This window comes from Equus caballus, chromosome 31 (genome assembly GCF_041296265.1).
Source record: "Equus caballus isolate H_3958 breed thoroughbred chromosome 31, TB-T2T, whole genome shotgun sequence".
Classification (NCBI taxonomy): Eukaryota; Metazoa; Chordata; class Mammalia; order Perissodactyla; family Equidae; genus Equus; species Equus caballus.
In genome coordinates, this window is record NC_091714.1 from 7075721 (window position 1) to 7101229 (window position 25509).

The following is a 25509-nucleotide window of genomic DNA, read 5'->3' on the forward strand; positions in this document are numbered from 1 at the left end:
TAAACGTTTGTGTTGCTTTTTTGGACTCTGAAAAATTAAGGCATGAAAAATAAATATCTGTGATATGCACAGAAAGTTTCATTTCATCCTAGACTTTGAGGCAGGAAATCTTACTCTGAGCAGTGAAATGCAAATGGGACCTAAGTCCTGCATCTGATGATGAGTGTTCCTTCTCCAGGCTGTTGCAGTGTTAGGTTTCTCTCTTAACCATTGTGTGTGCTGTAAGTAGGTCAGTGCTGCCTGAATCAGAGTCAGAAGAGACTGTTCCTTCTGTGTTGGTAGAGCAGGGAAGCAACGTCCTTCTTTTAGGCACTAGTTATCCACGGTGAAATGGATTTCTTTTAAACCCAAGGACTTCCCAGATCCTCAAGTGTGCTGATGTCCATTGTCTCCACCAGCCAGGATGTGTGAGCCAGCGCCAAACACTGTGGTCCTCACAGAGGCCACCATGTTCCCTGAGGACAGATGGCTGCTATCCCCGATGGAAGGCGCATGAGAAGCCACTCTTATTAGAACCTATCGGAAATTTGGAGAGTTAAAAGAGAAAGGTCACAAGGCCCTCAAAATTATTTCGTTACACCCCGCCTCACTTCTACGGGATCTGACAAGGCTTGCAGGGATACATTGAGACTAAAAACAAGAAAAATTTAATGAGATGAAGAAAGAGATCAAAGGAAAATAAAATGAAGCCAAGGGTAATATTAGTAAACCTAACATTTATTATAAGGTATATAAGGTTCCCAGAGCTGGGCCACAAATTTGACTCTAAAGTTTTCCTAGTTTTCTAGAAACGAAAGAAACCTGATTCACAGTATCCATGAGATAGAACAAAGCACTCCCTACAGAGACAATGATAAAAAAACAAACAAACAAACCCCGAGCTGTCCCCGCTGGGTCCTAGTAAAAGGACTGGAAGATGATAAGGGTGACTGTATTCTGGCCACACGTGACCCCACTGAGCTGCTCACTCGCCGTTAGGAAAGTGGGCCAATGAATGTGATCAAGGGTCTAGGCAGCATTTCTCTAGCGCTCTTTTATTTCAGTACATTTGTCATTTTTATCAAATGAATATACGCATGTGTTTAAAAGTCGAATATGCAGGTGGCCTTAAAATAAGAGAGCAGCTTGTGCTATGGGGATGCTAATCTCCCTTCCCTGCTCTCCTAGCTCCATGGTGGGCTTCCAATCGTTAACATTTGTACCTTTACTTCTATATTGTCCTAGCTGAATAACATAGATGTTTGGTTACATAACCATAATTAAAATCCTCTGTCCGTGTTTGACAGTGTGATTGTATCAGGTTGAAAATCAAGTGTGTTTACATCATTATGTCTAGAGTGGACTGTAAATGTATGCCCCATGCTTAGTTGTGCACAGAAAATGAAATTTCTTATTCCCTATTGCTAATGGGCTCTTACTCAGAGTCCTGACTCTCCTTTGTATCAGGGAGAACATGCCCCAGTGATGAATCACATGTCACTGGGTTGTGGGTCCTAGACCGCTTTGCACGTCCTGATTCGGTGATCACTGGAAGGACTTGGAACTCGGGGTATAGTCATACACACGTGTGTGAGAGATTTATTGCAGCGAGCGGACACAAAGCCACAGAGGGAAAAGGCACATAGAGTGGAGTCTGGAGAAAACCACAGGCAAGTTTCCAGAAGCCCTCACACAGGACACACTTGTTCTTGCAGCAATGAGCTGTGACAGCAGAGGTGAAGTGTTGTCTGCGGGGAAGCTCCTTAGACTTAGTGCCCCTGGTTTTTACGGGAGCTGTCATGTGTGGACCCCTACCTGGTGCTCACCACAATTCCAGACCCCCAGGGGGTAAGAAGGTGTTCAGCACAAACCACGTTGTCCACACAGATATTTTAGATGCTGCAAATTCTCTATATGAGTAAGGGAATTGGGGGGACACTCCCCAAATCCAAATTCCTGGATGCCAGCTAAGAGCCAGCCTTGGAAACAGCCTGTCCAAGGACCACGGTCTCGGGCTGTCTCTGTTAACTCTTTCCTGCACAGTCGCTTCCTTCCCTCCAGGTTAGGCAGTGGCTTCCGGTTGAATGATCTGTGAATTCAAAATCTGGCTCCCTTTGAGGCTTGGTTTGAAAAGCCTCTACAGAAGTTCGGCTCAGTTTCTTCAAGGTGCATGCTCAGAAGCAGATTTCTTCTGCTTCCCCATTTTTCTTTAAAATAGTGTGTGTATGCACATATGAATGTGTGCATGTATGAGTGTGTGTTTGTGCATGAGTGTGTGCGCATGCATGATGTATTGTGCATGTTGTGTTGTATATGAGCAGATTGTGTGTGCATGAGTGGGTGTGTGAGTGTATGTATGGTGTGTGTGTATGTGTGAAGTGGTGTATGTGTGCTATAGTATGTGAGTGTGTATAATGTATGTGTGTTAGTGTGTATGTCTTTGGTGTGGGGGGTGTGTGCATGCATCTATGTGTCTCTGTGTGTTGGTGAAGGAAGGAGAGAGGGCGTGTGATTGCTCATGTTGACGTGCAATAGTAGCTGGGATCCTTGTGTGCCGTCCATGTTTTCACTAGTTTCTGCTGCAATGTGGCCTGACAGCCACTTGGTCTGGATGCTGGAGCGGGTGATCCTGGTGCTGACTGGTGATGAGAAATTTCTCTCCTAACTTAAACCTCTGATGTGGCCTCAAAATCACCACAACCACCACCCCTTTGTCCTAACTTTCTTCCACCCCTGGCTGGGCACTGGCCCTTATAACACATCTGCTGGAAGCTCTGTCATCTCCTCTGTCACAGCTACAGAGACGCTGGCCCAACTCTCCCATGGCTTTCCTCAGAGTCACACACTGTGGGGGAGGCCAAAGCTGGGCCACTTACAGCTTTCCCTCAGGCTGCCTGACCTTCTCCTGAACTCTGAGACTTCCCAGGCGTAAAAGTCAACTCTGCAACTCTTTGCTTATCCCAAAATCACTTTTTACCATTCTCCCACCAAATTGATAATTAGGTTAGATAGAGAATTTTAGGTCGAAAATCTTTCCCACCAAAGTTTAAAGGTATTTGCTACTACTTTAAAATTCTGCTTGGTTGGGGCTGGCCCCATGGCCAAGTGGTTAAAGTTCTATGTGCTCCACTTGGGCCACCTCAGTTCGCAGGTTCGGATCCCAGGTGCAGACCCACTCTGCTCATCAGTCATGACATGCATGTCACACACACACACAAAAATTCTACTTGGATTTTGGTTTCCAAGTAAATGACCTGACCTTTCTCTCTAGAAGATTCTAGGATCTTCTGTTCATAACAATTTAACTTTCTCTCTGTTTGCTGCTCTGAGTCTCACTCTGCTCTCTCCCATCTGCCTTTTTCTTGAGCCTTCAGACTCTTTGTGGTCCTGCAGGGCACAGAGGTCTCCTCCTCTGGTATAGGCTATTGCAGATTTCCAGAAAAGTATGCTCAGTTCTCATTGGTATTATGGGTTTACACGGTGCTAGTTTTTAAATGTAATTCTAACAGTGCATCAGGAGAGAGGAAATAAATGTGTCTGCTCAGCCTGCCAACCAGGACAGGTAGTCCTTGAAGGTGTGCCTCAGCCTGTTCCTCTACTGCCCCCAACAATCCTCTTGAGTGTCATCTGCACATGTCTTTTCATTTTAAGGTCATCAATTGGAATTGCAATGAACTTAAGAAAAATTATTTAATTAAGTGTTTAAACAATTAAATTGAACTGCAGTGGGAGACTCCTATGTGTAAATGTACTACATGTTTGAAACAATATGCCAAATATTATGTTAGTATATTTATGAAAATAGTTTTGACCTACTGGATCCCCCCCAAGTGTCATGGACCATACTTTGCAAATCATTGGACTACACATTAACTTCATTGTTATTTTATAATATAAATAGACAGATTTTAGAGATGTATTAGGGAGTACATTTGCTTTATAATTTGTGCACCAAGAGTTTCTTTTTTTTTTTTTCTCAAAGGGTCCATCTTGCTGGGAAGATGTCTTAATCCCAAATCGGATGAGTGGTGAATGCCAGTCTCCAAACTGCCCTGGGACGAGAGCTGTAAGTACCTGGTCAAATCCATTCTTTCTAAAACAAGAAAATGACAGCATCTCCAGTGTTTACTAGGAAAATGGAATAGAGACAAAAATGCTAACTGACTTTTCTTCCATATGACAATATTCACCAAGAGTGATAAAATGTTCAAAAGTGTCTATAATATTCACCAAACATTCTACCTGTGTCATTGCATTCCAGTGTCACTTTCCTAGAGACTTAACCGTTTTGGGTGACTATGTTAAAACATGCTGCTTTAAACCCTTAGAAAGTGAAATTCATGGAATATAAAGAAGAGCTAGCTTGGAGCCTGGCCAAAGAAAATAAACCTAGAATGTTAATCTTTTTCCTGATGCTGTGATATTTTATATTTACAGTACACATCATTAAAAATTGCTTTCTTGGGGGCCAGCCCTGTGGGCAAGTGGTTAAGTTCTCACCTTCCGCTTCAGTGGTCTGGGGTTTGCCAGTTCAGATCCTGGACGCAGACCTACACACCGCTCATCAAGCCATGCTGTGGCAGCGTCCCACATAGAAGAACTAGAAAGACTTACAACAAGGGTACACAACTATGTGCTGGGGCTTTGAGGATTAAAGAAAATGAGGAAGATTGGCAACAGATGTTAGCTCAGAGCCAATCTTCAAAAAAAAGAAATCACCTGTATCTAAAAAAGACAAAAACCAAAAGAGCAAAATTTCTTTCTTGCTTTATCTCTTTCTCCCTTTCTTTGGCAGTTTTCTGACATAGTGGACTGTTTAAAATCTAGTCTGGAGGACCAGCTATATGATTGACTCACCATCCTCTGTTCTCTGAATCTCTTCTCTTTGCAAACATATGCCACCAGTCTCATACAGAGCAGATATCTCTTGAAAGAGACTCTAAGTACTGAAGTTATTTTAAAAATAATTTTATTATTATGGTCATGTCTGTGATTTGTATATTGTTATACATTTTACCTCGAAAATCACCAGGTCCATCATAACCTGATTGCATATATTTCCTGAGCTGTAAATACTACTACGGTGCCAACGCAAATGTCAGAGTTAGTTCACAAACTGTCACAGCCAGCTGGCAGTCAATATCTTCTCTAAGGAACAAAGTCTGTCAATAGCAACAGGTACAGTGTTTGAGCTAGGATCATTAGACGTGTCTCCTCTCTCCAATCTGCTGGATGATTGTAAGGATTCTGGGATAGCGTTGAGCAGCAGTAACGATCATTCTCCATCTAATGAGGGCCAGGGACCATGAACAGAGTTTTATTAATGCAAATCCTGAAGACAGAAATCCCTGAAGAAAAATAATGACTTGTATGTCACTCACAGATATCAAGGTATAATACAGTCTTGCAAATTTGCCACTGGGATGAAATTAAAGTGTATACATTTTATAAGGCACAATTCTTAAGTATAATTATGTATATGTGCATGCATACAAATGTAATATGTGCATCCCCTTGCTTTTATAACATTATGGTTTCCATACCATCTTTACAGTAGTGTGAGATCCTTTGAGAATCTGCCTCAATCATTGACAGTCTGACTACCTCTCATGTACCTTGATTTTAATTGGCAGGATTTGGTCACAGCTGAATAGACAATTGTGCATCGTTAAGGATTTAGCTTCAAATCAGTCAAAGGGAGCAACTGTGTTGAGTGGGGTTGAAAATCATGACCTTTGCTTATTGGATATTCAACCTACCTTGGATATCAATGCATAGAATTCAGTGTAAATTGTTATATGGCAGCTGTATTTCTGACAGCACCGTGCACTAATGCCTTTAACTGTGCTTGCAGTAGACACCATATAAAAATACTGGATTCAATCATGAACATGTGTTTTTAAAAGGATGGCTGTGCTGACAACATAGTAAAGAAACATTTATATACCAAAAAATTAGAAGGCTGGAGTCTGGAGAAGAAATTGTGTAAGCTGAAGCCAGCTGCCACCTTGGAGGCAACTACTGACCACTGTGGGTTAGAGGCTCAGATTGGACGGACACACACCAGAGACCACGGCTGAGTTTAGGTCCTCGTCAATGTGGAGAGTGAAACCACGGAATCCTACACAAACCTGCACCTGTAAAATATGATACCATTGTGGGATCACTGGAGAGGAAGGTGCTAGGAATCCTTGACTGTTTTGTTTTTACTCTAGGTAGAGGGGAAAATGTTACTCCTAAGAATTTGTAAGCACGAACCCATCTTTACCTGAGTTTCAGGCTAATATTCACTCTTTCTGTGTGGTACAGAACGTCCTGGGTCTAGAATGTTGTTTAACTCAGCCGTGAGTGGGTTATGCTAGAAACCGAGCTGAGACGCACCCAAATCCTCCCAGGAGGGCTTGCTCTCAAAGGAGTCCTCAAATAATGAGTCCCTCAGGTAATGTTTCATGGAGCATGAACTAACGTTCAGAAAAGTCACAAATGGAAACAAACCATCATGAGTAAGAGCAAGCAGAGTTCAAACCTGGAAGGAATACAGAAATTGAAGTTGTCAGAGAGAGAATATGTGTGTTTGATGTGTTTAAAAAATGAAAGTGCCTATAACAAACGATTAAAAAACAAAACTATAAGAAATATCCAGTCAGATTAAAAGATTAAACACACACACGCATGTGCGCACATGAGAAATTGTAAAATTAACAATTATCATAATTGACACAAAATTTACAAAATGGGTTAAACAGCATGGATAAAAAAAATTTACAAAATAGGTTAAGACATAGATAAAAGAGAAATTGTAGCTTAGATCTGAAATTTGACTTCATAAAATAGCTCAAAGTGCAGCCAGAAAAATATAATAGATGGAATATGTAAAAGAGAAGTTAAACAACATGGAGACTAGAATAAGAAATTTCAAATATTGGATTTCCAGAAGAAAATAATAGAGAGAATGGTGGAAAGATAAGATTTAAAGAGATAATGAAGAAGAACTTTCCACATTTTTTAAGAATCAAGAATCCTAATGAGTCCTAAGGAGCTGGAGAAGGAGGCTTCCCCATGTCCATGGCACTCCTTAGTCCTCCACAGTGTGGGTTCTCTAATTCCAAAGGAAGTGGGAGCCTTGGCTCCAGGCTCTCTCACATTCGCTGCACTCGAAACACCCTTCTTTGCTTGGAACTTCCTGGGGCCGAATGTGGAAGGCTTTCCCCTGGTGTATAATTTCTGAGGACACTTTTCACATTTCTGACACATGGGGTTCTCCTCCTCTGTGAATTGTCTGGTGACAGACAAGGGCTGCTTCTCCTCAGAGGCTTCCCTCTGCACCATGAATTTATAGCTGGAAGGCTGGGTCTCATGCGCCTTGGCCACATTCAAGGCCTCCAGCACCCAGGCCTCCTCCTCATGCTCCTTGGGTGACCCCACTTGGAGTTGGAGGCCTCAAGTCCCAGGGAGGGCAGGATCGCATGGTTGTCCAGTATCAGCATGGTAGATGCCCCAGGGGGCCTTGTGGAGGACCCCCTCTTCTCCCAGGAGAGACAGAGGATCGCACCTGCAAAGGTCATGGGTCCTGTGCCAAGTTCATGTCCACTGCTGTCATCGAACCTCAGGCTGTGGGCCTCCTTGGAAGCTGCCCCATTTAACCTCCTTGGAAGCAGTGCCTGGACCAGGAATCAGGTCAGTCCATGTGTGTCAACGTTAAATCCTTGAAGTTAAAGACGCATTCAAATGGCTAGGATAACCATCCAGGGGATTGAAATAAAACAGAGATGTCAAATTAGTGAAAAAAAAAAAAAAAAAAGGGAGAAGGTGAGAGGTGAGTGAAATAGAAGAAAATGGAACAAAGAAGCAGCGCGCACTCAAATAATGGTGGAAATAAGACCAAATGTAACAGTAATGAAATTAAATGTAAATACACTAACTGAAGATTAAGACAAAGATTCCTAGACTGGATTAAAAGAGGAAAGTCCAGCTTTCTTTCAGGTTATAAAAGACACACCTGAAACACATGAGAACAAAATGATTGAAAGGAAAAGAAGGGAAAATTAAATACCAAGCAAATATTATCCAAAAGACGGCTGTTTAATTGCTCATAAAATGGATTTTTAGGAAAAAGAAGCATTATTAAAACTTATGAAAAGCATTATTAACAATAGATTTTGAGGGGCTGGCCCAGTGGTATAGTGGTCAAGTTCTCATGCTGTGCTTCAGCAGCCTGGGGTTTATGGGTTCAGATCCTGGGAACAGACCTACACACCACTCATCAGGCCATGCTGTGACAGCATCCCACATAAAATAGAGGAAGATGGGCACAGATGTTAGCTCAGAGACAATCTTCCTCAAGCAAGAAGAGGAGGATTGGCAGCAGATATTAGCGCAGGGCCAATCTTCCTCACCAAAAAAAAAAAAAGATTTTGATAAAAGGTTTAATAACCCAGAGCGACATAGTAGTTTAAAAATTGTACGATCTTAGTAACGTGGACTCAAAATATATTAAGGACAAATTGTCAGAATTACTAAATTATATGGATAAATCTACCATCACGGTGGGAGATAGTAACGTAACTCTCTGAGGGGTTGTGAGCTCCAGCAGTACAAACTCAGGCAGGACATAGCCGATTAACACAACCAGTGAACAGAATCTCAACAACTGGAGGACACCCCTTTATTTTCAAGCACATATGGAACATTTCAACAGTTGATCTCTTTTTAAGGCATTTAAATATGACTACAAAAACATAGCCATAAAAACCTCTTAAATATGGAAATTCAGTTAACTCAGTCAATAAAAAAATCCAGATGGAAATATGGGACCAAACAGCAATAAAAATGTGCCGCATATCTAATCTTTGGGGATGTAGCTAAATTAGTATTTAAAGGCAGTATTTAGGGCCATAGATGCTTATTTTATAAAAGAAGAGAGGATAAAATTGTTTAAACATGCTGTTTAAGAAAGTAGAAAAAGAAATTGTCATATCTGACTATTTTTTTCTCCCATATCTTAATAAATGTTGGTTAAATGAAAGAATTGAAGGTGTGCACATTTCTGAATAACTATGCCAGTGGCTGGCAGGAGTGCTCAATATGAGAAGTTTCATTCTTCTTTCCTTTATCTTATCTTAAAAACATTTTTCTGGATTGCATTTTTACAATGCAGCTAAATATAAACCGTGACTCCTGTATTTTCTAAACTATCGTGTGTGGTATTTGTTTCTTAAGGATGGGGGAAGTTGGGCACTTTAAAGTAGTTTATCATACTTATATTTGCAGAGTATTTTAAATTTTTGACAGTATTTTGCACTGTATATTGTATTCTCATAAAAAGTTTAATTTCTATCACTTGACTATAATATTCATATACTTAAACTTCAAAAGAGCAGGGCCACCAATATATTCTTAATTGATATTTATGCACTTAAAGATAATGTAACTCGATCATTTTGAATAGCAGTAGCATTTAACCTTGGTTTTTAAGAATGCAAATATAAACTTGACCCGAACTAGCTCTTAGACAGAGAAATCTGAACCTAATTGAGTTTTAATCGCTGTTATTTTAGGAAGGATTGTAATGTTCGTTCTGAAAGTCAGCTTACCTTTTTATAAAAAGAATTCTAGCCAACTCAAAGGGTTGTGCTTGAGATGAAAAGAGGGACAAAAATCAATTAGGATTTTCTCCATTAGTGAAATTAATTCGACTTTGTATATGGCGTAAAACTTTAAATTTTCTGCGTAAATCTTCATTTTATATTTTACCTGTGGTACCTTAAACAATAGAGATATTTGTCTTTGTGTGTGAATCGGGGGGTGTGTGTTTTTCTTCCTGGCCCACATGCAGGCTAAGGCGTACCCACAAGTCCCTCTCTCCAGGCATGATTCCTGAGTTCCAAATCATAACTTTACAATGAGCATCCCCTGCTCATCAAACACTCCCCTGTGAAGAGAGGCTGCCCTGGTCCAGTGGCGCTTTAGTGGTGATGAGAGGTTTCTTAGCCAACTGTGAGAATGTTGCCTCTTCCCTCCCACCTCACAATTGGACGGTAGGGTTTAGGATAAGAAGATAGCCCAAGCAATGAAAAGGGGAAAGAATTTAAACTGTGTTTTTTTCTTAGTCCGTTCAAACTGCTTTAACAAAAACACCATAACCTAGGTGGCTTATAAACAAAAACATTGATTCATCACAATTCTGGAGGCGGGAAAGTCCAAGATCAAGGGGCCAGCAGATTTGGTGTCTGGCGGGAGATCACTTCTGGTTCTTGGTGGCCATCTGCTCACTGCATCCTCATGTGGTAGACAGGCCGAGGGAGCTCTGTGGGGTCTCTTTTAACAAGGGCATTAATCCCATTCCTAAGGCTCTGCTCTCATGGCCTAATCACCTTCTAAAGGCCCCATGTCCACATACCATTACATTGGGGATAAGATTTCAACATATGAATTTGAGGAAGACACAAACACTCAGACCATAGCAATGTTCAAAGTATAAAATGACCAAGGTAATTATTTTTTTCTTGTTAAGGGCTGTTGGTTTTACTACTCAACAGCCTATAACACACATTATGTTGTATATTTGAGAAGTGATATCTGCCTGAAATTCCACGTAAAGCAATATAATATTTTCTTTCTTAGATTATTTGATTTTGACAAGACAAACTCTCTTGCATAGAACTTTTTTTCTTTTCAGAAACAGTTGAGAAGGACCTCTTAAAATAGCTCAAAGACTTATTTCAAGTGAAATTAGATACTAAAAACTATCCCCTGAACTATAATAAATGACATAATTGTTAAAATCAATGTAATAAATAGAGAGCTTTCATCTTACTCAACCTGCAATTTATTTTTGGCATTTCCCCCCAGTTGGGCTCAGTATATGTCAACTGGAACATTAGTTTGAATAAAAGTTAATATTCATAGTCTTTATCTGTGATTTCATCTTCTGGGAAGACATTGCCTAGGACAAATTGAATAATAAATAAGAGTCACCTAATACTGAACAGTTTTTATTTATAGGACATTTGCATATTTTGTATCCAAAAAGTTTCTTGTTAATGTTTTAGTTTAATCAGATTGCTCTCCTCAAAGGGATCTGTGTTTCTTTTGGTTCTTTTTATTGTCTTAGGGCTTGATTAGAATCTCATAACATGAGACTCAGGATTTCTCAGGATGGTTTTCTCGTATAGACTATATGCTCTTGTTTTTTTCAGTGTCTAATAATAACGAAAGGTTGGCTTTGTTTTGTTTTTAAGAAAAGATCTCAGGTTGACCAAGTACCCCTGAGATGGTCACAAGTGATGATCTTTATTTGCACGACATAAAAGGCGCCAGGGGCTCCATATTCTTGTGTTGCCAGGCTCATCAGCAGGACGCAGTAACCAACATGGGCACAAACAGCTCCCAACGTGTATTTCAACAGTGCCACCCCTTGTGGCTTCTCAGGGGCCCCATGGATCTCAGAGGACAGCTGGGCACTTACACCTGTAGGGTGGAAAATGAATACAGAAGTAAAAGAGGAAAGGACACATTCACTACCGCCTCATTCTACCCTGATGGTTGGTCCAAGAGAAATGGTCTCCCTGTCTTTACACTGCTCCCTACAGCCATATTTTACTAATTCTAGATAAAATTGAATTGTGAAAGCTTTGAAATCAAACTCAGATTATGATTGAAAGGTATCTAAGCATGACAAAATGTTCTCTGTTGTCTGACATGTAATTTGAGTGACAAACTAGAAACTTCTTGCAGCATTTTTCAAAAACTGGTCAAGTATTCAGACTCAAGGATGGTTCATTTCTAAACCAGGTTTTGAGTACTTGATAACAAGAAGCGGCATTTTTTAACAAAATTAAGGTAAAAATTAGATGAGATTTTTATTATGGAATAAGCTGAAATTTTGAAAATTTAAACAAAAATTTAAAACTTTGTTTATAAAGATAAAATAATCTACTATTTTTAAAAAGTATCACTATTTAAGAGTGCTAGACACATTGAGATCATTTTTAAGAACTGAGGGGTATTTGTGAGAGTGTGAAGTCTAGATTCAATTGAATTCAATTTTCTTTTTCTGTGACATAACCCCTTTTTATCTGGGCTCTTTTACAACTTAGTGGAAAATTAAATCAACAGTCATCTTCTCCACGGTATTGTTAAAGACTCTTGTGCACTATAACATGAAAAAAATTAATCTCCAAGGAAGAGGAACCAGGTACCAGAAATCAATGCATGTGTGGCAGATACGTACACACACGAGAGAACCAGCATCCACATCATAGTCCCACAAACACAATCTTGGCTTAGTATATGATGCCATTTTTCAAGCAAATGTGCAATTTCTATAATATATGTTTTAAATATTGAAAATAATTCTTGCCTTCTCAATTCCAGGAAACTCCTGATCTGTGTGAATTGTAGGTTGCTTTTTCACTTGATGATCTGTGATTCTCTGGGCTATAATTTATACTTTATTTTGTATACAGTAGAAGAGAATCATGCATATTACCACAACACTGTTTAGATATGAGCAATTTTAAACCTGTTTATTATCCCAGAGGCTTCAAAAGTTCCTTCTTAATTTTTCAACTTTCCATAGAATGATTCCAAAGCCAGCTATGTCGATGAGAGGCTGTATTGAAGGTGGTGTTATGGCTTTAGATAAAGACCCCAGACAACAAAGACAAACAAAAGAATTTATCATGATGAATCAGAAAAAGTGCGCTTCTAGACCCGTAGGTTTTAGGTTGGGGAGAGGATAAATCAATCTACCAAAAAAGACAGCAGTAGGTGTAAAAAGATAATTTCAGTAGATTTATAAGTGAAATTCTGAGAACTGGAGCAAAGAAAGATTAACTACAGCTGTAAACATCACCGAATGTTTCAGTTGGGATGGTAGATTAGACCTGAATGGAAATATCAGGGATTAGGGACTAGAGGTCACACTGTGATAGCCTCGGTGCAGATACACAGGAGGCTAATGGAGTGAGAAGAATAGAAGGAAGATGCGAGAGTAATGGGCCAAGAGAATGAGGCCTGCTTCTCAGCTGGGAAATAGCCCTCTTGATCCTTCAAGCAGGTGACTGATGGCTCCCAGAGAGCCACACTTCATCATTCCTTGATGGCGGTCATTAAGAAACCATCATCTCTCTTACTCAGGTCAAGCCAGCTCTCAAAAAGTTATCAAGGGCCACGATAAAATTTATTTTTTGATATATATGCTGCAAAAAATACTTAAAGCTAGTTTACCAAACTTGAGGTTTGGAATGGAAAATATAAACATTTAAAGACTAAAATCAGAACTGAGAAGAATTTCATGTGCTTTTCACTCACATGTAGTGAAACATTTACTTCCACTAACATTTCTCGGGAAACAAACATAGATCTGAATTTCCCAAAGTAGGTAATTATCATCCCCCTTGATACTCAGAGTTATGGCAATAAACTCAGTGGTGGTCACTGTACATGAGTACTTTTATGAAATGAAGAGAAAAGTTTTATGATTAAAGCTTGAAAAGCAAAATATAATTTTAAAAAATTGTGTCTTTCCATTGAAAGAAATATAGTTTATTTTCATAACAGGCGTATTTGTTGTGTTAGTCACTGTGCAGAAAACAAAGACTGACCTTCAGGAGCTGGCAGTCTAATTGGGGAGATAAGACTTTACAGAAATGACTGCAGTTTGGATTCAGCAGAGAAAGTAAAAAACTTACTAAGCATGTCTTCTGTGCCAGGCACTAAGGATGGAAAAGTGACTATTTCATTTGCTGCTCTCATAAGTTTGGGAAAAATTTCAGGGTGAGGTCAGACATGTAGGTAAATGATGACTTTCACCATGAACTAAATCGTGATAAAGATGGATATGAAGGACTGTAAAAATTTCAATTTGTGGATAAGGCAGAGGAAATAAAACAAATTGCCATGCCCAAATGCCCTGAGACAAGCACAAAAGTGCCTGTGGGAGTTCAAAAGGAAAATTCCCTAAACAGAGGCAATCAAAGAGGGCTTCATGGAGGAGGTGGGGCCTGAGAGATGGGTGGGAGAATTTCCACAGGTGGTGATATTGACAAGGTGGGGAGCGTTTTGTAAGGTAGAGGAAATGACAGGAATAAAGGGATAGAAAAGTCGAGTCATTCATTCTATGAATTACTGTTAGCTGCCTACTTTCTGCCAGACAGTATGCTCAGGTTTTCTGTGTGTGCAAAATCAGCATTCTCAGCTTCAGTGGAGCTCCTTCCAGCCCCGATGACCTTGGACCTGTCAGGAGGGAAGATGAAGAAGAAAAGTGCAGGATGTTATGAGGACATGGAACAGGGTGACTGCCTGGCATCTGCGAGTTCGGACTGGAGGAATGGAAGTCCAAGCTGGGATCTGTAGGCTGAGCCAGAGCTGACAGGTAGAGGAGTGGAAGGATAACTTCTTGCAAGAGCCCTGCTGTGGGAGGAGCCCCTTCTGGAAAGCATCTGGAATTTAGTGGTGACTGAGAAACAAGAGGCAATGCATTGTTTCCGTCTTGTGTATTTGTTCTTATTTCCTTTGTGGGGTTTTATGTAGAGGATTATGAGTAATAATAGAAGTCCTCTTACCACCTCGAAGTTTAGATATTTTGAAGGCTGAGATAGCAGTCCCTCTGGTTGGCATGAGGGGTGGGAAAAGGAACAAAGAGAGAAGAAAATCTTGAAGGGAAACACAAGGAAAAGATCATTTTTATACAATTTGTGTTCTGTCCTTGAATCTCCAGCAACATGTGAATAAAGGTGAATGAGAATTGGCATTTTGCCTTCCTTAAAGCTAGAAACACAACAGACAAATGAGATTTTAGTTTAGAACCGATTAGAAGCACTACACTTTTCTTGTATTTATTGGGTCATTAAGAGCAGCCATATGGTTGTCTTCTATCCTATCTGTTCACGTTTCTCCAGTATGTTCCTCAGTGGGAGTCTGCTTAGTGGTTGATTGAAATTCCATTTTATGGGCAACTCCCTGTTATCTATAATTGCCAGAAGTGGATGATCCAGTATGAAGGATTTCCCTTCCCTTCTCTTCCTTCCATTCCCTTTTTGTCAACGTTACTGGAAAACTGAGGACTTTTTCCTTCACCATTAACTTTTGAAAATATTACAGAGGTAAGAAAATAGGCTACCACATGAAGTAGATTTTGAGACTATCTGAGAATCCATCCCTTCTTAAGGATAATCGAGCTGACTGTCACTGTATGGTGAACAGCTTCAGGAGTGCTGGATCGAGAATTAGGAAGCATATCTGTAACTCCGTCTGTCTCTGTGTGCATGTTAATTAACTTCTGTTCATTTCCAGTCCTCTATTTGTGAAACAAAGATTGTGCGTCACTCTTGAAATTTCACTGAGCACTTGTGGGGATTCAAGACTCAATAAAGCTTCCCGTGTTTCAAAAATGAAAGATGCTCTGTTGGGAACACATAACTGTCAATATCTGTAGATTTTCTTACCTAATTTAGAAATGCATATATTTTCCTAGATCCCAGCATTGTCATTTTTCCTCACAGTTGTCTAATTTATTAATTTCTTACCTGCCTTATAAAAATGAACTGTTTCCAACAAAGGAGGATTTCTCCATGTGCTTCGCCAATTTCATTAAAACTTACACTGATGTTCACAAGAATTATAGATGTCACTAAGTGACTTTATGTTTAGCAATTAAATCTCATATCACTTAGCACAATGTCCAATATATGAAGACCTTTTGGAGAATCCTTTCTAATTCAGTATTTAATAGCAAGTAGTATTAATTATTATAAGGCATGCATTTAAATTTGGACATTTCCTTCACTGAGCAATGAAATATTTTAAATGAGCTCGCTGCTAAGGACTGTGCACTTCAATGAATCAGGCACTTCAATGATAAGATGTTTATCTCATATAGATAAACAAATATAAATGGAGAGGAATGTATAGTGGGTTCATTGCAGGTGAGTGGTGATGGCATATGGCTCCATAAGTACAAAGCCACAGGGCCAGCCCCAACGGCCTAGTGGTTAAGTTTGGTGTGCTCTGCTTCAGCAGCCAGGGTTCCATTCCCTGGTGCAGACCTACACTGCTGTCTGTTGGCAGCCATGCTGTGGTGGCAGCTCACATACAAAAAAGAGGAAGATTGGCAACAGATGGTAGCTCAGGGCAAATCTTCCTTGGGGAAAAAAAAGAAAAAGAACAAAGCTACAACCATAGAAATACAAAAGTACATTTTATTGGAGTTAAGCTAGAGGAGCTTCTTAGAGACGGCTTGTGTTTACTCTTAGGGAATAAGCAGAGTCAACTGAACTGTTATAAAGAAGTGGCCACTGTAGAATAGGGTCCATCAGCTACAGTTATGGGACTAGATGAACTTTATGACTATCAGATCCAAAGAAAGAAAATAATAGAAATACTACTCAGACTGGAGGATTAGTTATGATGTTACAAAGTCAAGATCACTACAAGTTGGGAGTTATAATCCTCTCATGCTGGTTATTATGCACTGGTTAAAGCATGGTTCTTTAGAAATCATGGAATGACATCATATTGAGAATTATAATTTAGTCTGAGTGTTCCACATTTTCTTTCCAACTACCACAGCTAGAGTGACTCCTAAAGATTCTAACATAGATATCATAGGTGGCCCTCCCCCCACCCCACTCAAAAAGAACCTAAATACAATGAAACAGCAGCAAACCAAACCCTTCATAATGGTGAGAACCTAGCTCTATTTAGAAAAAGAGAGAGGGGGAAAGAGAGAAGGGGACAGGGCAGAGGAAGCAATTAAGATTAGCTGAATAAATGGGAATTCATTACTCTCTCCATCAAATGTTACTTTGTGGCTAAAGACATGTCAAAGAGAAAGGCCTCCCAGCTTGTACAAATCGCTATGGGTCTGACAAACATTTCGGGTTTGGGTACTAAATCTTAGCAACTCAAATCTTGAAGAGACTAACTCATAGGCTAACCAACACACAAAAGATATTAGTTTGTTAATTTATACTCTGACAATAACTTTGTAGCAAACTGCAACATCTGTACTTTCCTTAAATAAAAAATGTACTTAATTTGCATTTTATATAATGCATGATCGCGAAGTAGATAAAATTCTCTACCAGCTGATCTAGAGAAAAAAAATAACATAGTCATAATGACTTAGGAATAGTGTTGTTGTTGATTTTCATTGTTTTCAGAACCCTGGGCCTGCATGATTATTGTCACAATACCCATTTTTAAATGTCCTACTAAATGTGCAGTTTAAAGCTATGATACTTCATTTTCATTGAATTCTTTATTTTCATAATAGATATTGCTTTTTCTGATTATAAGAACATTGTGCTGGCTGAAAAAGAAATTAGCCAACATACTTTCACATAAAGAAAAGGATAAAACTCATGTTGAATCAAACCACCTGGAGAAAATCACTGTTAACGCTGGATGTGTATTCTTCTAGGCTGTTTTCAAGGTAGCCAGGCATAAGCTCACATGAATACACACACACACTTTTTAATGAAATCATTTATCACATATTGTTTTGTAATTTTTCATTTTACTTCATGCATTGTACTCATTTTCCATAGCAATAGGTCTACCTGATCATTTTGTGATCGATGCTCTTCTGTTCTGCTCAAGTGGTCCCCTCTACTGATGAGCATTTAAGCTGCTCTGCTTTTCACTACAAATTTGTGATCGTCCTTGTGTACCTTTCTGTAAACCTATCTGGTCATATTTTTAGAATATAATTTTAGAAGAGTTACTGAGACAAAAGTATTTTACTTTTAATATGTTATGATGCTTAGTTCCAAAGAGTCCTCTGAAAAGCTTGCACCAATTTCCAGTCTCCCTAAAACTAGGAGAACACAGTTTATTCACATGCTTTACCACTAGGTGCTTTCATTCTTTTTAATCTTAGCCAATTATTTAGGTGAAACATGGTTGCTCATGTTAAATTTCCTTTCTCCCATTGCTAGGAAGCTGGAATAGGTTTTCAATATTTGTTGCTCATTATTATGGCTATTTTCTTTACTTATAATTGCACTTTATAAGCATTTCTTATAGTAACCCTTTGTGTGTCATATAAGTTTCAAATATTTTTACTAGTAAGTAATTTAATTTGAAAATCTTTTGTTTTAGCACTATTTAAGCTGTATATTTTGATGGAGTTAAATGTATTGTTGCCTTTATAAGATTATACCTTTGCCATCATTCTTGGCAGAATTTTCCTGACACTCAAGATCATTATAGATATTTGCTGAAAATCTTTTCTAGTTATTTTATGGTTTCACTTTTTAATATTTGATGCACACAGATTTTATTTTAGTGTGAAGGATTTTATGTGAATCTAAGTTTACTTATTTCTCCCCCTAAAATCTACCGATTACTTTTCTGCATCATTTATTGAATAAAACACATTTCCCCACTGACTTGAAATAAATTCCATCTTTATACTATATTAACTCTGGGATCTTATCTCTAGAGCCTGTCCTGCTCCATTCATCTGCTTATTCTGCCTCCAAACCCACATTGCTTTGATTAGTCTAACATATAACACATTATAAGATGTTTAATATCTGGTACCGTTAAGTTCTCCAAATTTCTGTCACATTTTTCTTTGCTAGTCACACAGATTAATTTTTCCATATGATTTAAAAAGTTTTATTAGGTTTGAAAAGAAATGTCATGAATTTATTTTTACTATATGACTTAAGCATATCATTTTAGAAAACCATGGTCAAGAGAGAACGTAATTTAAACATATATTACATAATGGCAAGGTATATCTCATTTGTGAGTTTCTGAGCTGTGTCTAGAAAAACTAACCCCCCCTAAAATTAATTCTTTAGCATTTTATTATATGCACAGTACAAGCTATTGGCTGGTATTCTTGGTTGACCAGCAGTTCCAAGCCATTAAATCATAATTCCGTAAAAGGTTAGCATCCTGTACTGGGCTGTATTTTCCTTACCTGACAAAGCTGAGCACTGGGTAATGTTGGTTGGGAGGACGGCTATTCTCTGAAATGCAGGTATGCAGTAGGTTTCTGTTTGAATGGTGTGTTTAATTAGTTGTCTTATCATAGGTTTTTTTGAAAATTATTATTTCTATGTGATTTATCATGTTACTTTTAGGGAAGGTAAGCATTAATAAAATTCGTACTGCAGTGTTCTTTAGCACTTTATTCTTCTAAGTCTGCTCTCTTTTTCTGTCCATCTTGCAAGTCTTATCATTTAATTTTCTGAAGTAAATGGAACTTTGCAAAAATGCAGACAAGCAGCAAGGAAATTAATAATTTATTAGAACTATGCTTGTTTTTATTTTTCTCTGCCTCTTTTGGATCAATTTAGTAAGGCAGTAGAGTATAGCCCCAAAAACACTGGAGCAAGAAAGACCTAGGTTCAAGTTACTTTCCAAGCGCTGCCAGATGTACAACCTTGAACACAGTCTTAGTTCTTCACTTTTAACGTAGCGAATGATCACAGCATCTGCCATGAGAGTTGTTTCGAGCGTCATATTAAGTGATATATATGTAAAGCAACTAACAGAGTGACACAGAGCAGGCACTCTCTAAATTTTGGCTATTTTTATTATCACACAATCTAATGACATTCTGAGAGAGCCTAATATTGTGTAAAACTTTCAAAAATATATTGTACTTGTTGCTCTCCTTTATTTTTCATAATTGTCAAACATTATGATGCTAGAGTCCTAAACATGGTATATGCTCCATTGTATCAATTAATTTAGTTAGGAACAGTTCCAACAAAAGAACAGTTTCCATCTGACAGAATATTTTGTAGGGCTAGATCAGAGTTAGAAAGATCTGATTTATATTGAGCATATTTATACATGTAGTCAACAAATATTTATTGATTATTTAGATATAATTCTAGACTCTAGAGATAAAGAGGTAAAAATGATAGAAAAATACAATATTATAAGTTAAATGGATGAATAGCATAATTTCAATTGATAACTGCTATAGGTTTCTAAAAATCTGCAAACTAGTTTTCTGATAAGTTATTAAGAGGGAAGGCTCTCTAAGACAGAGTCAATCGAGTAAAAAGTCATCTTTTAACTATAAGAGAACCTATGAGAATGATCAGAACTCAGAAATCTGGCTTCCCATTTTGCTTTTTTAAAGAGATATTGACCAAGTAACCTAAAGTCTTCCCCTATAAGTTGAAGTTTTGGGGCTAGATGATATTAAAAATTCCTATAAACTTTAAATATTAGTGATCCATATTTTTTAAGGAAAAAAACATATTATTTATAAAATAACAAGGCACACAAATATAAAATCTGCATTGTGAATTACAGATCATAAATTATAATACAACAGTCTACCAATGTTATATTCCTTGGTAGCACGTCCAGCATATTTTAGGATTTAATATATTTAGCATATATAAACATGAAGTAAAAAAATTCCTCTTCCAATTTCCTGTTCTCCTATGCCAACATGTTTTTAACTAGAGATATTAATAAATGTCTTAGATGTAGAGAGATGTTTTAGAAGGATAAAAGGAGTTCAGATTTCTGAAAGGTACTCATTGTCCTGGACTCTGATATAGTCAAATATGATCCATGGTCTGCACCTGTCTCTGCCTTTGTCTTGTCAAGGATGGAGAAAAGTGATGGAAGGGAGATAATCATAACATATGGGATAGATGATCCAGGAACCAGTGTTTAGAAAGAAAGAGGCAGAGAGATTGAGCAAGAATTTCTCTAAACCAAGAATAAACAAGACAGTCAGATTAGGGAAACACGAGAAGCTCAGAGACATGGGGTCAAGCTTCCTTCATATTACCGTCAAAGTAAGAAATATTGCAGACACATCTCAGAGAGGTCTTCACACATCTGACTTTATTTTGTGATTTTTTCCCCTCTTGTCTGAGCCCATGAATACGCATTAAGCTTGTTTCAAAGGAAGAAGGATGAAAATTCTCTCTCTGGAATGTTCATGGAGAGCCAGATAATATTTCATAGGGCTGCTTAATATAAGGGTGACACAGAAGTGTGCAGACACCCCCACCTTTGCCCGAGGGCTCAGAAGGCTCCCATCCAGTGCCTGTAACTGACTGGAAATCTTGTGGATGCTGTGGAATACAAAGGAAATGCTGTGTTGCAGTCCTGACCGTGGTGTCTCATAGAAGGATGTTGGTGTGAACAGGGGAGGGTTATGGCAGATATATGACATGCCTTGGACCGTAAAGGATGGAGGAGGGCTTGCACTTGTATAGGGGCAAAAGGAAGGCTTGATTCCAAGAAAGAAGGGGCTTCAGCAAAGGTGCAAAGATGAGAATGAGTGGGCCATGTGACAGTAAGAAGACTGGCCGCTGAGAGCAGGAGGCACGCGTGACTAATGGCAGTTTCTGAGATGTTTCCAGTAATTGGGGACAGTTTTATGTGGAGAGCACATCAAATTCCCAGCAGTGATTTCTTAAATGGAGATGTACAGATAACCAGAAGCATTTCATAATGTAGAAGGCGAGATCATTTGTCAAGGAATGGGAAGAAAAAGGCAATATCAGTTTTAGAGGAGTATAAAAGGTTTCAGACAGCTGTTCTGGGAAAGTTCCAGGGATTCAGGGAAAAATATGCAACAGAAAGCGGGTGGGACATTTTGAGCAGCTGTGCCACAGTTCCAGGTCAGTGAGCATGGACTGGCACTGGATTTAGTTTATAACATTTGCCAGTGATGCTTGGTGACCTGACATAAGGATTAGGCAAAGAAGAGAAAGGGGACATCCTGGAGGTGGGGACTGGCAGAAGGGGAGGAAATTCATGGATTGGTGAGCTCTTCACTATGGGGCCCCAGTGGGTGAGGAAGCCCAGGCTTACCAGAATGTGGCAAATGGTCACATTGCTTTTGTCTTCACAGATTTAATCCCCATTGAATTTCCCTTCTTTTCCTTCTTGAACATTCAAAATTTGCTTACACAGGACAGGCAGAAGGTGACAGTGATGTCAACATTAAGCCCAGTCTACTCACTAGTCTGGTCCCTCAATAATAAGCAATGAGACAAGCATTTATGATTTTTATAAATTACTGAATGATATAATTGATTTATTTTTAGATTATGAGTACATACTAGCAAGGAGTTGTTAACACCATTCAAGACAAAAACTAAATGACACCTAAGAAAACCCTGGACAATTAAAGACATGCAACAATAATATGACATTCAATGGGACAAAAAGCATATTGGCCAAAGTCAAAATTAAGAATAAACGATGATACAGCAGCAGAACAGGAAAGGAACCAATCCCCGTGAACAACTTTGTCATCACAGTGAAATCTGCTGGCATGGATGAACTGGAGCCTTGTGCACGAGAACAAATAGAAACACCAAGAGCTGTGGCAAGTGCATACATAGAACATTTGAAACCCCACATGTATTCATTCCGTTTCTCCACACATAAGGACGGCATTACCTCCTATGGGAGATGTAAGGAGGTCAAAGCCTTACCTCCAGCACTCACCTCACCGTAAGCTAGAGAAAACACAACCTTGAAGACAAATCCTTCCATAGGAACTATTTGATACTACTTGTCCCCATCTGATTTCTGGAAACTTTAACCCAGAGCTCTGCAAAAGTGTCTATAAGACAGAATTACCTAGAAAGTTAAAAAAAGAAAAGAAATGTCAGACCCAATGACTCAATTTCCACATGCCACTCTTGCAGGGGTGAGGGGTTGGGGGGAACAGTTTTGGGAAAGCTTCCCAGGTGAAGCACGGGCTCATTAGAGGACCAGTTGAAAGGGCATAGAACTGGTGTGACACAGGGTCTGGTCGTCTTTGGTAACAAATAGAGTCACTTTAATGGTTGGTGTCAAAATTACAGTGACGGAAGTCTGTTGTAGCTGAATTTCTGGTGCATTCTATCCTATCACTGTAAAAGTCACTATGGACATCACCATAGTAATAATCTCTGGTACTCTCCAAAGAGCTAATCTAACGTGCTGTCAAACCATCATCTTTTCTTTGGCCTCCACATCTCCTCTGCCACATTCTTTTCCTGACTGGCTTCCCTGGTTGATGTCCACTGTCCACTATCATCCTGAAGCCACCTTGTTGGCTTTGCTAAGGCCCCTCGTGTAGAGACACAAATGCCCAGATCAAGGGTACCAGCTGCTGACATCCCAAAGCTGATGCTCCAGGGGGCAGGAGATGGGCTCTGAGCAGCCCTGGGAGAGTTCCCCTCTTTCAGTTCACTGCTGCATTTTACACCCCGGGCCCTAGAGCAGGGATGCTTGTGCACGTCACCCCTCACAGTCTCTCCAAGGAAGCAACTTCTTCAGTTTCTCGTCTCCTGAAAAAAGGACGCTTTTCATGCCCATACGTTTCCATGTGATGTCCACAGGAACACACAGCATCTAGAGCCCTGGGCTTCCTTCCTCAAGAGAGCTGCAATCTGCCGAGATGCAGCCTACAGCCTGTCTTCCTCCAGAGTGCCCCAACCTCTCCATTTCAGAACACGCGCCCTGCTTTCATTTTACTTTCACTAAAATGTTCTTCAGATGATTTACGCAGAACATTGGAATCCTCTCTCCAAAGGAGAATTTAAGCCTCCACGTTGTGGGAAGATAGAAAACTGATAGCAATTTTTAAATAGCTGTTGTTCTAGCTTCTACCTGTCAGGTTGAAAAAAACCAAACACTTTAGAACCATGTCTCACATAAAACACATCAATAAAGACCTAAATTTTTATAACACTTGGCTCTTCTAAAAGTGCAAAGTTGAAGCCTTAAAAAATTCTCCTGGGAAGACTGTTAACATCATGATAGTTTCTAGAATTTCTGAGCATTTTTCTTTCTGTCCTTCAGAGTCTGGGTCAGAGGGATTATTCAGAGTGCGTTTCACATGTGATCGTGGTTTGTTATTCAACCCGAGCAATATGGGAAATTATGGAAAAATAAGAGTATTTATTACACATATAAATCACATAGCTAATGTAATTAATCTCTTCCTCCTCCCCTTTTTCCCTTTTTTCCTAACTTCTTCCCTCCTTCTCTCTCCCTCTCTCCCCCTCTCTGCTGGTCTGTCTTCTACAATCATGTCTTAAGCATCCTAGTTTACGTCAGGAATGTGCTAAGGTCTGGGAAAACATAAAAACATCACATTTCCCTCTCTCAAGTAGTTACTGTCTGAGGAGAAAGATAGACATAAAAAAACATTACAGAGTATAATAATATACAATGTTGTGTAGAATACACTGGAAACCCCAGGTTGGGAGTGGTTAAATTCACCTGAGGTCAGAAAGGCTTAACAGAGGAAGTGACATGAGCTGACTCTCAAAGAAATTGCCCATATTTCTTTTTCTTTGGTTACCAATGCAGTAGAAGGTGTTCCTTATTTCTTCTGCTTATGCCTGAGGACCATTTCATACACAAGAGTATAGAGAGGGTTGGCGTGCCAGAAAGAAGAAACTGAAAATAAAAGAAAATGAGAACAATTTTCTGGCAGGATAAATGACCAGAGGGACCTTAAAAATAGTTTCTTTCTGGGGATTTTGCAAAGCTTCAACTTAGGATGTTTTGTGATTATAAACATTGAGTTTCTTTCTGGGGATGTTGCAAAGCTTCAACTTAGTATGTTTTGTGATTATAAACATTGAAACATAAAATTCATGCAATAGTTAAGTTATATACAGATTGCATTATCCAAAAACATGGGACTCTTAAAATGAATTCACATGAAGCCTGGAGACTAAAAATGTAGTCAATTTATTGACATAAAAAGAATAATACTAAGGGTCTTTTGTAACACAGCTGATTGAAATGGGATGGGGAGAGTGGAGCATTTATAGTTTAAGAAAGTGAGCTCTGAAATTATAAGTACAGGTCTGAATCCCAATTCGGTAGCAGCCATGACTGTGGGCAAAAGATTTTCTCTCTCTGTTTTAACTTTCCTCATCTGTAAAACAAGAATTCAACAAGATATTTAGTGTAGAGGTGTGTTATAATGATTAGACAAGAAAATACTTAAAGAAGTGTCCTCTACATATAGAAAACACTGGTAAATATTAACTATTATCGCCATCATTATTATATGAAAAGGAAGCTTATTAGCAACACACCTCTGGCAGCTTAAGCCTGCTTGCCAACAATACATAAATCCTTTGCTCTTCATGTGATCGCACAATTTCCAAGGTTTCTAGAATGTACATAGTTGGTGAACATACAGCAGGGCACATTTTTTTAAGCCGTTGTTATTTAACTTATCTTCGTAAATATTCATTTACCAAAAAAAAAAAAAAAGAAAAGAATGAATGAAGAGGAAAGAAAGCAGATAAGTGCACACTGATACGCCCTTTTGTGCAGCTTCACTTTCGTTCCTAATAGTATTTTTCGGAGCATCTTGGTTAAAACAGTTTTAGAATATTCACAGCAAAAACATCCCTCTCAGGAAAGTCAAGGTAGATAAAAGATAACTTGTCTTAGAGCATGAAGAGTCTTCTTGCAGGTGACCTATCCACACACTGCAGGACATACGCTTGTACATGTCTAGGGGAATTCAAGTACCCCAATTCTGGTTCTTTCCGGGAAAGTTTACAC

General features: G+C 39.0%; 1 protein-coding gene across 8 annotated transcripts in view; it reads left to right on the top strand.

The window, feature by feature from the left end:
* The window catches only part of PRKN (parkin RBR E3 ubiquitin protein ligase), a 1205440-nt gene that overhangs the window by 581868 nt on the left and 598063 nt on the right, over positions 1–25509 (top strand). For all 8 annotated transcript variants that reach the window (XM_005608125.4, XM_005608126.4, XM_070256476.1 and 5 more), the window contains one exon: positions 3962–4045. In XM_005608125.4, coding sequence (XP_005608182.2) covers positions 3962–4045 — 84 coding nt within the window. The remainder of the gene's footprint in view (positions 1–3961; positions 4046–25509) is intronic.